The sequence below is a fragment of the Erinaceus europaeus genome, chromosome 7 (genome assembly GCF_950295315.1).
Source record: "Erinaceus europaeus chromosome 7, mEriEur2.1, whole genome shotgun sequence".
Classification (NCBI taxonomy): Eukaryota; Metazoa; Chordata; class Mammalia; order Eulipotyphla; family Erinaceidae; genus Erinaceus; species Erinaceus europaeus.
The window spans coordinates 106,784,319-106,797,194 of record NC_080168.1 but is presented as its reverse complement, the minus strand read 5'-3'; the positions used below and the strand labels follow the sequence as shown (position 1 = coordinate 106,797,194).

The 12,876-nt window shown below is 42.8% G+C and overlaps 1 protein-coding gene across 46 annotated transcripts in view; it reads right to left on the bottom strand.

Moving 5' to 3' along the window:
* The window catches only part of R3HDM2 (R3H domain containing 2), a 165,870-nt gene that overhangs the window by 27,694 nt on the left and 125,300 nt on the right, over positions 1 to 12,876 (bottom strand). For all 46 annotated transcript variants that reach the window (XM_060195095.1, XM_060195064.1, XM_060195066.1 and 43 more), the window contains 2 exons: positions 8,528 to 8,760; positions 2,520 to 2,692 (listed from right to left, as the gene is read on the bottom strand). In XM_060195095.1, coding sequence (XP_060051078.1) covers positions 2,520 to 2,692; positions 8,528 to 8,760 — 406 coding nt within the window. The remainder of the gene's footprint in view (positions 1 to 2,519; positions 2,693 to 8,527; positions 8,761 to 12,876) is intronic.

The window sequence follows — 12,876 nt, the reverse complement described above, 5'->3', positions numbered from 1 at the left end:
TGAACAAAAGAAAGAAAGGGAGAAAAGAAAGAAGGGAGAAAGAGAGAATGTGTGAGAGAGTGAGAGAAAGGGAAGTCAACTGTCTCAGATTTTGTGAATACTATAGTGGTTGTTGCAGGAGAGGGAGGGTTTAGAACTTGATGGAGGGTTCAGTGAGGAACTGTGCCCCTTTAATCTTATACCCCGTAAACTATTATCCAATGACTAATAAGAACTATAATAAAAAATAAAACACAGGTTGGGAAGAGAGCATAATGGCTATGCAAACGACTTTCATTCCTGAGGCTCTGAGCCCCCAGGTTCAATCCCCAGGTCCACAATAAGTCAAAGCTGAGCAGTGTTCTAATAAAAAACAAGACACAGACCAGGGTTTCCACATCTTCACTGTCTTTTATTTTAGTTTCACTTCACATTACTTGAATGAGATAGTAGTGGGCCATTCTTGGGTCTTTCTATTTTAGTTTCCAATCCCTGGGGCATTAGTGTTTAGGTCTTGTATCTCCATTTGGAAGAGTGTATCTCAAGCTAAGTTGGACTAACTGAGCAGGGAAATGAGGGCACCAGGGAGATGAACAAGAACTTATACTACAGGAAAGAGTACAGACACTGGGGTTTCCTAAGTAGTAGAGAATACTTCAGGATAGAGTACAGACTCTACTCATCGAGTTCTTTCATTTTTTGTTTTTAAAGATATATATTTTGTGGGGGTTGGGCGGTAGTGCAGCGGGTTAAGTACATGTGGCTCAAAGTGCAAGGACCAGCGTCAGGATCCTGGTTTGAGCCCCCTGCTCCCCACCTGCAGGGGAGTCACTTCACAGGCGGTGAAGCAGGTCTGCAGGTGCCTATCTTTCTCTCCCCTTTTCTGTCTTCCCCTCCTCTCCATTTCTCACTCTCCTATGCAACAATGACATCAACAACAACAATAATAATAACTACAAAAACAATAAAAAACAAGGGCAACAAAAGGGAAAATAAATAATAAATGAATAAATAAGATATTTATTTTATCCACTGTGCCACCTCCTGGATCACAAAAGATATTTATTTTAATGAGAGGCATAGAGAGAATGGAAAACTGCTCAACTCTAGTTTACAGTGGTGCCAGAGATTGAACCTCAGACGTTTGATCCTCAAGTATAAAAGTCTGATGTGCTACTCGTGCATTCTTGTCCAAGAATTCTTTTCATGGTAGAAAATATGTGAAGATCATAGATCTCTGCTCAAAGGTTTTTTTTTTTTTTTTGCCTCCAGGTTTATTGGTGGGGATCGGTGCTTGCACCACGAATCCACTGCTCCTGTAGGCTGTTTTTTCCCTTTTGTTGCCCTTGTTGTTTATCGTTGTTGTTGTTAGTATTGTTGTTATTGTTGTTGGATAGGACAGAGAGAAATCAAGAGAGGAGGGGATGACAGAGAAGGGGAGAGAGAGACAGATGCCTGCAGACCTGCTTCACTGCCTATGAAGCAACCCCCCTGTTGGTAGGGAGCCAGAGGCTCAAACTGGCATCCTTAGGGGTCCTTGCACTTTGCTACCACTCAGCCCCCTCAAAGTAATTTTTAATTAAATATTTATTTATTTAGAGACACCAGAGCACTGCTCAGCTCTGGCTTAAGGTGGTACTGGAAACTGAATCTGGGACAGCATAACCATTATACTGTCTCCCCAACAAAGCTCAAAGTATTAAAGAGACCTTTTAAAAGTTTATAAGCACTTGACTTTAATGCACAGAAGCAAGTGACAGTGTACTAGAGTGGATCCTGGCAAGATTCAGTGGTCAGAGCCTACTTCCACCTGCTCCAGTCCTTCCAGTCCTGGCAAAGACTCCATCACTTCAGGCTATTTTTAAACCCAGAATACGAAGTTCCAGTTTAGAATAGGTTCAAATTCTTCTGATAATTTGCATGACATCCACAGAAGCAAAACTTCACTCAAAATCTACAATTGCCAGTCCAGTAAAAAATTAGAGAGAACTCTTATATGGTAGGGGAAGCAACAACACTGGTCTTGATTTTATTTATTTATTTACTTATTACCTTATGGTATATATGTAACAGGAGTCTTGAGAGAGTGTTACTTCTTTTGTCCTTAAACCCCAATATATAATTAGGTGCTTATGGGTCAGAAGTCACAAAATACATTTAGTCAGGCCATGCTGGCTTGCTGTGATCTTTTCAAACTTCATGCGAGGATAAAATGAGCAATATCAGCTTGCTAGTAACACAGGATGCATAGGGAAATGGGGTACAGTAGAAATGTGGAATGGGATAAAAGATCTCATTGACAAGTCTCAGAAGGAGAAAAAGCAAACAAAAATTCCCAGGCTGACTTTACTAAGAGCACTTTGGTCAAATCTTTATCCTTACTCTTCTACAATTAACGAATGAGAAATGGGAGGGGAGGGGAGTGGTATGTCTCCCCAAACAGAATTTTTCTGCCACCCACAGCAGGAGAAACCTGATGGTACTTCCAGAGCTCGCTTGAATCAGAGTGGAGGGGGCTCCCACACTGAATGGTGACTCACCTGTGAGATCATGTGATTATTCAAGGGTGGCTGTTGCTGAGGTGTGGGTGGGAGAGCAGGAAGTTGCTGCTGCTGCTGCTGCTGCTGCTGCTGAGCTGTACAAGGGAGAAGGCCCCGGACAGACTGGGATGAGGTGACCTGGTTACACACTTCGGGGGCACCTAGCACCATACCTAAAGCAAAGAAGAAACCCACCAAAAGCTGTAAGCACAGGTCACAAATATACTAACTCTGGAGTGTGCCCATTTATAGGGCTCCTCTCTTTCCTTGCTGTTTCTCCTCAGTCCTCTCCTGCCCATTCCCCCCTCTGCCGTGGGAAGATCCAAGCATGGGCTTAGAGGTATCTCTGCAGGTTTCTGCTGCCCATGAACAATAACCACCTTGACTATCAATGTTTGGTATTGAAACAAAGCAAATTGAGTTGCTGAGGCACTCCTTAAAGTGCCTAGAGTCTGTCCATCATGATTAGACAGCTGAGATGTATGTCCCACGAAGGTACAAGTTCCTAATTTTATTTAGTTATATTAGTGATTTAATATTGATTCAAAAAATTATAAGGTAACAGGGGTATAATTCCACAACATTACCACTACCAGAATTCTGTGTCCCCTTTCCCTCCATTAGAATATGCATTAGTTCTCCCAAGATCACAGATACAGGTTGATGATTATTTCTATAACTATATATATATATATGTGTGTGTGTGTGTGTGTGTGTGTGTGTGTGTGTGCGTGTGTGTTTTTTCTATGATCCTGCCTTCTCTTCCTTTTTAAGTTACACCTACTACCTTTGAGCATTTTCCCTCCTCTTCTCTCTCAGAGTCCTTAATGGACTTGAAGTTCAGAGCCCTCTAACATTTGCCCCTCTGGGAGTATAGACCAAAATTCTTTATTGAGTACAGAAGGTGGAAGGTCTGGCTTCTGTAATTGCTTCTTCACTAGACAGTGGATACTGGCAGGCTGATCTATACTACCAACCTGTTTCTATCTGCCTAATATATTATTTTTTTAAATTACTTTTATTTACTTATTGGATATAGATAGCCAGAAATCAAGAGGAAGGGGTGATAGAGAGGGAAAGAGACAGAGACACCTGCAACACTGTTTCACCAAAGTTCTCCCCCTGCAGGTGGGGATGGGGGACTGGAATCCATGTCCTTTACATTGTAACATGCACTCAACCAGGTGCACTACCACCCAGCCCATGCATTTATTTATTTATTTACTATCATATTTACCAGAGTACTGCTCCTTTCTGGCTTATGGTGGTGCAGGGGATTAAATCTGGGATTTTGGAGCCTCAGGCATAAGAGTATCTCTGCATAACCATTATGCTACCTTTTGTGGCCCAGGTTTCTGATCTCTCACGAAACCTGTCTTTGCTTTGATTTCTTCTCAACTTGCAGTCTTTCATAAAGTTGCTGAGAGGGCAACCTTGCCTCTCCAAGTACATGTGTTTATACACATGCACACCACTGCCAACCAAATATTTTTCCTGTTCTGTAAGTCATACACAAATTCGCACAAATCAATTTTACTAAATAGCTGGATACCATGTGCCAGGCATTATGTAATGAACTGTGAACACAAAGGCAAAGAATACAGTACTTGCAGCACAGGATATTCTGAGGGGCACTCCACATAATGATTACAATTTGATAAGGATAAGGCTAAGAATAAGGATAAAGATAAGGGACACATGAATGGTGTGAATAGAGGAGCTGGGAGATGGATTAGTGGGTAGAGTACATACTTTACTATGAGTGAGGACTCAGGCTCGAGTCCCCAGCACCACATGATAGCATCAATCATGGCACCAGGAGAAGCTTCATGAATATGGAGTGATGCTATGGTTATTTCTCCTCTCTGTGTATCTCTTTTCTTTTCTTTTTCTCTCTTTCTTTCTTTTTAAAAGATTTTATGTATGAGAAAGATAGGAGAAAAAAAGAACCAGACATCACTCTGGCACATGTGCTGCTGGGGATCGAACTTGGGACCTCATACTTGGAGAGTCCAAAGCTTCATCACTGCACCACCTCCTGGACTACCTTCTTTTCTTTTTCTATCTGAACTTAAAAAGAAAAACAGTAGGGGGTCGGGCGGTGGCACAGTGGGTTAAGCGCATGTGGCGCAAAGTGCAGGGACTGGCCTAAGGATCCCAGTTCGAGCCCCCAGCTCCCCACCTGCAGGGGAGTCGCTTCACAGGTGTTGAAGCAGGTCTGCAGGTGTCTATCTTTCTCTCTCCCTCTCTGTCTTCCCCTCCTCTCTCCATTTCTCTCTGTCCTATCCAACAATGAACAGCATCAACAATGGCAATAATAATAACCACAACGAGGCTACAACAACAAGGGCAACAAAAAGGGGGAAAAATGGCCTCCAGGAGCGGTGGATTCATGGTGCAGGCACTGAGCCCAGCAATAACCCTGGAGGGGAAAAAAAAAAAAAGAAAAAAAGAAAAACAGTAGACTGGGAGTCATGGAATTGTGCAAGTGTGAAGCCCTGGGACCAAAAAAAAAAAGCCAAGATAAGGAAGCAATGGTTCTTGGGGACACTTAAAGGAGTTAGGAAGTGGCAGAAAGGACAGGCTTGAAGGAAAACATGTTTGTCAGACTAGGAGAGGACAAAATTAATGCCATATTCAGGAAATGGTTGGAGGGCTGGAGGAGGATAAATGAAAGACTGGAGTCAGCCACCATCACTGGTCATCAGGAACAACATATAAACCCTTTTGTGGGCCTCTACAGGACCTGGTCCTCAACGTAGAACAATGTTAGAAACTGACCCTCTCCAAAGGGACGCTGGGCCAACATACTCTTCTGGTCCTGAAAGACGGGTCCTGAAATGAGTGCAGCCTAGAATGTTCCTAGTTATGACCATGGAATGTGAGCTCAGACAGACAAGGATGCAGAGGTCACACAGGCTCCTGTTCTGAATATGAATAGACATTGGCCCTAGGTTAGATGGGTGAGGTTTACAGTTACTGGTATTTATATACTTTTCCCATATTTGGGAGCTACTCTCTACCCAGATCCAGCTTTCTAGTCCTATTCCCAACTCTGAAACCATCTTCTCAGACAATACCTTCAGCCCACCTGCATGTTAGTTGTCAAGCTCAGGCAAAAATTAGCAAAGTCATGGGCCCCTTGGAATACCTAAAATAGACTTCTTAGCTTCTTCCAACATGAAGACCCCAAATCTCATATGCTGTATTTTTACCTTCAGTTTCCTGATTATTAAACACTTTGTTCTGCTTTATATCTTTTTAAATTTTTTAATTATTTATTTTCCCTTTTGTTGCCCTTGTTTTATTGTTGTAGTAGTTGTTGATGTCGCTGTTGTTGGAAAGGACAAAGAAAAATGAAGAGAGGAGGGGAAGACAGAGGGGGAGAGAAAGACAGACACCTGCAGACCTGCTTCACCGCCTGTGAAGCAACTCCACTGTAGGTGGGGAGCCAGGGTTCAAACTGGGATCCTTGAACTGGTCCTTGTGCTTGGCGCCACATGCACTTAACCAGCTGTGCTACCGCCCAACCCCCCTCTGCTTTATATCTTAATGCTTTTCAGCCACCAAGCTGCAAATACTACTATGACAACAACCTGACTTCCCTGGGCAGACGACCTCATCAATGTGTCCTGGAACCCCACATTCCCAGAGCCCTACCCCACTAGGGAAAGACAGAAACAGGCTGGGGGTATAGATCAACCTGCCTAGCAGAGAAAGAATTACAGAAGCCAGACCTCCCACCTTCTGCATCTCATAAAGATCTTTGGTCCATACTCCTAGAGTAAAAAACAGGGAGGCTTCCAATGGAGGGGATGAGATACAGAACTCTGGTGGTAGGAATTGTGTGGAATTGTATCCCTTCTTATTCCACAATCTTGTTGATCATTATTAAATCACTAATAAAAAAATTTAAAAAACTGCTCAAGGGAAAAAAAAAAAGAAAAACTGAAGTCAGGAAGTCAAGTTATATTTGGTAATTTGGACTTTATTATGGAGGGAATGCTGAAACATGAAAGTTTTTTTTAAGAAACGACTGACATGATTAGATCTAAACTTAAGGTTGGTCACTTGGTTCCAAATAGGGCTAAAGATGGGGTATGGAAACTAGTGTGAGGGTTAGTATCAACTAAATGAAATAAAATAAACGTCTAGGTAACGAAGGTGGTAGTGGTACTAGCAAGGAGGTAACAGAGAGACCAACAGCGTCCTAAAAGTCAGAGGCAAAAAACCTTTACCACTACTCATGCCCACTGAAGACAAGGCCCTCAGAACCTGTGAGATGAAATTCAAGAAATTCTTCAGAGGCAGGAAGATGGTACAAGGAGGTCCACTGGGCATAGAGCGCAAAGTGTCTTTCTGCTGAGAGTACAGCAGGAATAGGTGGAGTAGTTTACAAAGACGACCATAAGAACCACGGGTATTTACAGGGATGCCAGGTGTAACATGTGATTCTTCCCAGTGACTAAGCTCCCAAGCCACAACAGTATTTATTAAATTTCTGGTGTATTGGTTGCTACTGATGATGAATTATAAACAACTAAATAAACTCCCTGCTATATAAACCTTTTTAATTTCAGAGAGCACAGAATGAGAGTAGTTATCTATCTTTGTATATAAACTGAAACTATAGCTGATAGAGATGTCCTCTAAAAAATCTTTTAGTAGATTTTTTAAATATCTCAATTTTTTTTTAAATTTAGACACAGCTTGGAAATGAAATTTTAGATGGAGGCTGGCAAAATAGCTCACTTGGATAGTACATCTGCTTTGCCATGAGTGTGACCCAGATTTGAGCTTAGCCTTCACTGAGTTGTAGGATGCTTTAGTGTCTTCTCCTCTCTACTTTTCTTCTCTCTCTCTCTCTCTTTTTCTTGCCTCCAGGGTTATTGCTGGGTCTTGGTGCCTGCACTACGAATCCACTGCTCCTGGAGGCTAATTTTTTTTTCCATTTTGTTGCCTTTGTTGTCCATCATTGTTGTTATTAGTATTGTTATTACTGTCGTTGTTCAATAGGACAGAGAGAAATCGAGAGAGGAGGGGAAGACAGAGAAGGAGAGAAAGACAGACACCTGCAGACCTGCTTCACCACTTGTGAAATGACCCCCCCCCCATAGGTGGGTAGCCAGTGGCCCAAAATGGGATCCTTACGCCAGTCCTTGTGCTTCGTGTCATGTGCGCTTAACGTGCTGTGCTACCGCCTGGCCCCCTCTTTCTTTCCAGATTTGTTTGTTACTAGAAAGGATCAAAGCACCACCCTGGCAAATGGGATACTGAGGGTTGATCTTGGAACCTCATGCTTTAGAGTTGAAGGCTTTACCCATTGCCTCACCTCCTGGGCCCTAGTGCCTCTCCATATTGAAAAAGTCAGCCTGGAGCAATAAAGCCCCAGCAAGGGAAAAAAGAAAGAAAGAAAATCAAAATCAGTGTTCTGGGAGGTGGCACAGTGGATAAAGCACTGGACTCTCAAGCATGAGGTCCTGAGTTCAATCCCTGGCAGCACATGTACCAGAGTAATGTCTGGTTCTTTCTCTATCCTCCTATCATTCTCATGAATAAATAAAGTATTTAAAATAATAATAATAATTAAAAAAAGAAAATCAAAATCATAAAAGGGTCTCAAAAAAGACAATGGACTCAAGAAAGCAAATTTCTCCTTATCTGGCTGTGTTAGGTTTCCAGGACACCATATTTAGATCATGTTGTTGTTTCTTTTAATTAGTTTATTTATTTTTTATTAGAACAGAGAAATTAAGAGGGGCAAGGGAAGAGCAGAAGATAGGGAGAGAGTGACACACCTGCAGTACTGCTTTACCACTTGTGAAGCCCCCCAACAGGTGGGGACCAGGGGCTCCAACCTGGGTCCCTGTGCATGGTAACATGTGCACTCAATTGGGTGTGCCTCCACCTAGCCCCAGAACATGTTTTGTTAAAAGCAAGTAACAGATCTTTTGCAGAAGCTAAGCAGGAAATGATCTGCATGACATGGAAGAAGAGAAGTTTAGTACCTGGCCTGGAGAGTCTTCCTGCACTGCCACCTTTACTGTTCCCGATACTATCACCCCGGGTGAGGATAGAGATGCCACTGAAGCTGCTGGCTTTTGTGACCGGAGGCCGCATGCTACGGACAGAGCCATCAGAGTCCGTGCTGCTCCAAGGTCGTGGCTCCAGGGACTTGAGTTCGCTGTCTGTGCTGCTTTGGCGGCTGCTTGAGGTGCGGCTCAGCCCCTCACGGTTCCCCCTGCAGAGAGCACAGTGGTCAGAGCACCCCCCACCTACCACTTCAGTTGAAGGGCTAGGAGAGAGTTTATTTCTACTCTTTCAATAACAAAGAAGGGGTGAGGGCTGGGGGAGGATGGACACTGACTTCTTGCTAGTTGGCTGACCAACCAAAACTTGATGGAAGCAGACAGAACAAGATCCAGTACAATAAAAAAGAGAACAGAGGCCAATCAAGAAGACAGTGCACTGGCAACTAATTCAATACATCAGAACAGAGATGGATGGGAAACCACATATGCAATGCTGACATTGGCTGTGGTCCCTTCCCCACTCCTTGCAGGCATCCCACACATGCAGGAAATGGGGAAGGGGGAAGCACAAGGGTACCAGTTCCTTTAGAGAATTATAAAGATAATTAGACTCCTAGAAGTTACTACTGCTAGAAGGCAGTAGCGGTCAATGACATGGTAAATACCATTAACAGGCTTTCCACATAACATATTGAAGCCAGCAGAGGGTCAGGCATGGGAAGAGACTAGTGGACTCAGATTATTCTATAAAAATTTAGTCTAGTAGTCTGGAATTCACCCAGTCTGCTTTTTAAGATGTTTGTGTCTGTGTCTGGGAATGACTGGTCCCAGGGGCTCTATGGGCTAAAGTCCTCAGCATGGCCAAGCAAATATGCCTTTGAGACCCAGGATGGGGACAGACAGGAGTGCTGACTATGCCTAGCTGCTTCCATATTGCCCTGTGTTGCAAGAATAGGAATACACGGGATTTGAACCCACGAGAAATAGGATTCAACTTCTCTTATTTTGCTCTAGAAAACACCACAGTAACCCTGATACTATAATCATTAACTGTGATTATGAACAACCATATTCCTCAAAAGAACCAGGTTGATCTGAAAACCATTCGGTCTTATTGAGTTCATATTGCTTCTTAATCAACAAGCAATCAAGAATCAGGCATTTCCCTTCACTTTCCTCATTCCCAAGCACTAATGACCTAAGGAAAGCAAATGACAACAATTACAAAGATTTTGGCATGTACCCTGGGGTGGAATTAAGCAGAAATTACAGTAGTTTGGCATTCCCTTTTCACCACTCTACCTAAACAGAAAATCCCATTTCAATTCCCAGAGCTCCAAAGGCACTAGGGTTCATTCCAATAAAGTGTTTTCCCCAAGATGTTCAAGTAAAGAAAATGCTCTTTCTTTATTAGAATATCTGCCCCAAGGAAAATATAGGGGGAAATGTGAAAAATATATGCCTGGCTCACTATTATTCTTCCTTTGTTTCTTTCCATTTTATTAGGGAGCAAATGGTTTATAGCATAATTGTCTACATATAGGCATAACTTCCCAGTGCTCCATGATGGTGTCTGCAAAATATTCTCATCCCCAGCCCTTCCTCAGTCCCCCTCTTGCAAGTCCCTTGCTTTGGTGCCATATACCACACCCAATCCAAGATTCACCCTCTGCTCTCTCTTTCTGACCCTGTCTCCTGAGTTCCAGCTACATGTGAGGTCATCCAGTATTCATCTCTCTTTTCCTGACTCATCCCACCCAATTTTTCTTCAGGTTTCATCCAAGGTGAGGCAGAGATTGGGATTTTAGAGTTCCTGGTCTTTGATAGTTGGCCTTGGTTCACCAACACTGATAATACGGCGCTGTCCATTTTTCCCTGCTTTTCCTATGCATTTGACTTCTTTTACTGTTGTTACTGGTTCTATTCTACTGCTGATCACTTCCTTTAGAATTGGAGTCCCTTTGCTTCTTTTCATGCAGAACTCCTTTCAATAATTTTTGCAAGGCAGGACTGTTGATAGTAAATTCCTTCAATTTCTGTATGTTTAGGAAGATTTTTTAAAAATATTTATTTCCTTCCTGTTGCCCTTGTTTTTATTGTTGTTGTAGTTATTATTGTTGTTGTTACTGATGTCATCATTGTTGGACAGAACAGAAATGGAGAGAGGAGGGGAAGACAGAGAAGGGAAGGGAAAGATAGACACCTGCAGACCTGCTTCACTGCCTGTGAAGTGACTCCCCTGCAGGTGGGGAGCAGGGGGCTCGAACCGGGATCCTCACGCCATGTTTGGGAAGATTTTAATTTCTCCTTCATACTTGAAAGATAATTTGGCAGGACAGAGTATCCATGACAGACAATTTTTATCTCCCCCCCTTTCTATTTTATTGGATAGGACAGAAAGAAATTGAAAGAGATGGGGGAAGTAGAGAGGGAGGGAGACACCTGTAGACCTGCTTCACTGCTAATGAAGCATCCCCCCTAGCAGGTAGGGAGTGGGGCTCAAATCTGGGTCCTTGAGCATGGTAAGGTGTACCACTCACCATCTGTGCCCTCAATTTTCATTTTTTAATACTGTGAATGTGTCATTCCACTCCATTCTTGCCTCTAGGGTTTGTAATTAGAAATCTAATGAAAGTTTGATGGTTCTCTATATGTCAGCTTCTTCCTTTCTTTCCTTACAGCCTGCAATGTTTCTTCCTTGTCCTTATGTTTAGATAGTTTTATAGTGATACTTTGTGGTGTGAGCCATTTTGGATTCAGGAATGTGGGTGTTTGTTCAGCTTCCTGTATGTCTTATGTTTTGAATGCTGCCCAGTTGTGAAAGTGTTTCTGCTCTGATTTCTTTTTAATTAGTTCTTTTTTATAAACTTATGTTTATTTATTTATTATTGGATAGAAAGAGACAGAGAGAAACTGAGAAGGGAGGGGGAGATAGAGAGGGATAAAGACAGAGAGACACTCGCAGCACTGCTTCACCACTTGTGAAGCTTCCCCCCGGCTTGTGGGAACCAGGGGATTGAACCCGGGCCCTTGCACACTGTAATGTGTGTACTTAACCAGGGATGCAACTGCCTGGCCCCCTTATTTCCTTAAATATGCCCTCTTCCCCCTCTCCTTTTATCCTGATAACTCTCACACATTTGTTTTTCTCATGAGGTCTGCTATTTACAGACAATTGCTTCATTTTTCATGAACTTTCCCTCAACAGTTTGGCATTCAGAGAGTGTGGTGGTTTTAGCCCTGATATTCTCTCCTCAAGTTGATTTATTCTATTTACTAGGCCACTTATGTAAGATTTAACTCCATCCAAAGTGTTCTTCATGTCTTGTAGCTCTGTTCATAATTTTCTTTGTGCATCTTGTAGTTTTTGGTGAAATGATCTCTGAGATCCTGAATTTCTGCCTGTATGTTATGGTTAGAGTCTTGAATTGCCTTCATAGTAATCTTTCTGAATTCAAACTCAGACATTTTTTCCAAATCTTTCTGAGTTTGAACAGTCGATTCCTACTCCCACTCCCCACCCCCCATTTTTGGGAAATGTAGTTTTCTGTTCAGCCAGATGATGGCACTGTGGCTATGTTTATATGTCATGGTGGGGTGGGGGGGAGGGGAGAGTCTTCTGTATAATCCTGGGTGGGTTTAGATGGAATTGATTTTTCCCCTCATTTTATTTATTTATTCCCTTTTGTTGCCCCTGTTGTTTTATTGTTGTAGTTATTATTGTTGTTGTTACTGGATAGGACAGAGAGAAATGGAGAAGGGGAAGACAGAGAAGGGGAAAGAAAGACACCTGCAGACCCACTTCACCGCTTGTGAAGTGACTCCCCTGTAGGTAGGGAGCCGGGGGCTGGAACTCGGATCCTTGCACTGGTCGTTGTGCTTTGCCACGTGCGCTTAACCCACTGCGCTACCATTAAACTCCCAATGGGAATAATTCTTGTTGCTTTATTTCAGATTGTACTCTGGCCTTTGGTAGCCCTTTACTACAGTCTGGCAGGCTGCAATGTTTTAGTTTCTGACCAGGATTTTTTCTCCTTTCTCAGGCTGAGCCTGTGTTCCACTATGTATCTACCAAAATGGCACTTGCTGCCAATTACTAGTCCAAGCTGTTTTAGTCGGGAAAGTTTGCCTTGCGCCCCTCACCACAAGCGCCTGTACCCACCTGTGGCTCTGAATTTCTCCAAACGTTGTGTCCATTTTTGGTTTCATTTTTGAATTTTTATTAGTGATTTAACTTTTGCAAAGTTATATGATTTCAGAGACATAATTTCATATCCATATATGGTTTAAGTCACTGCATCCTTCACCAAAGTCCTGTACCCCCA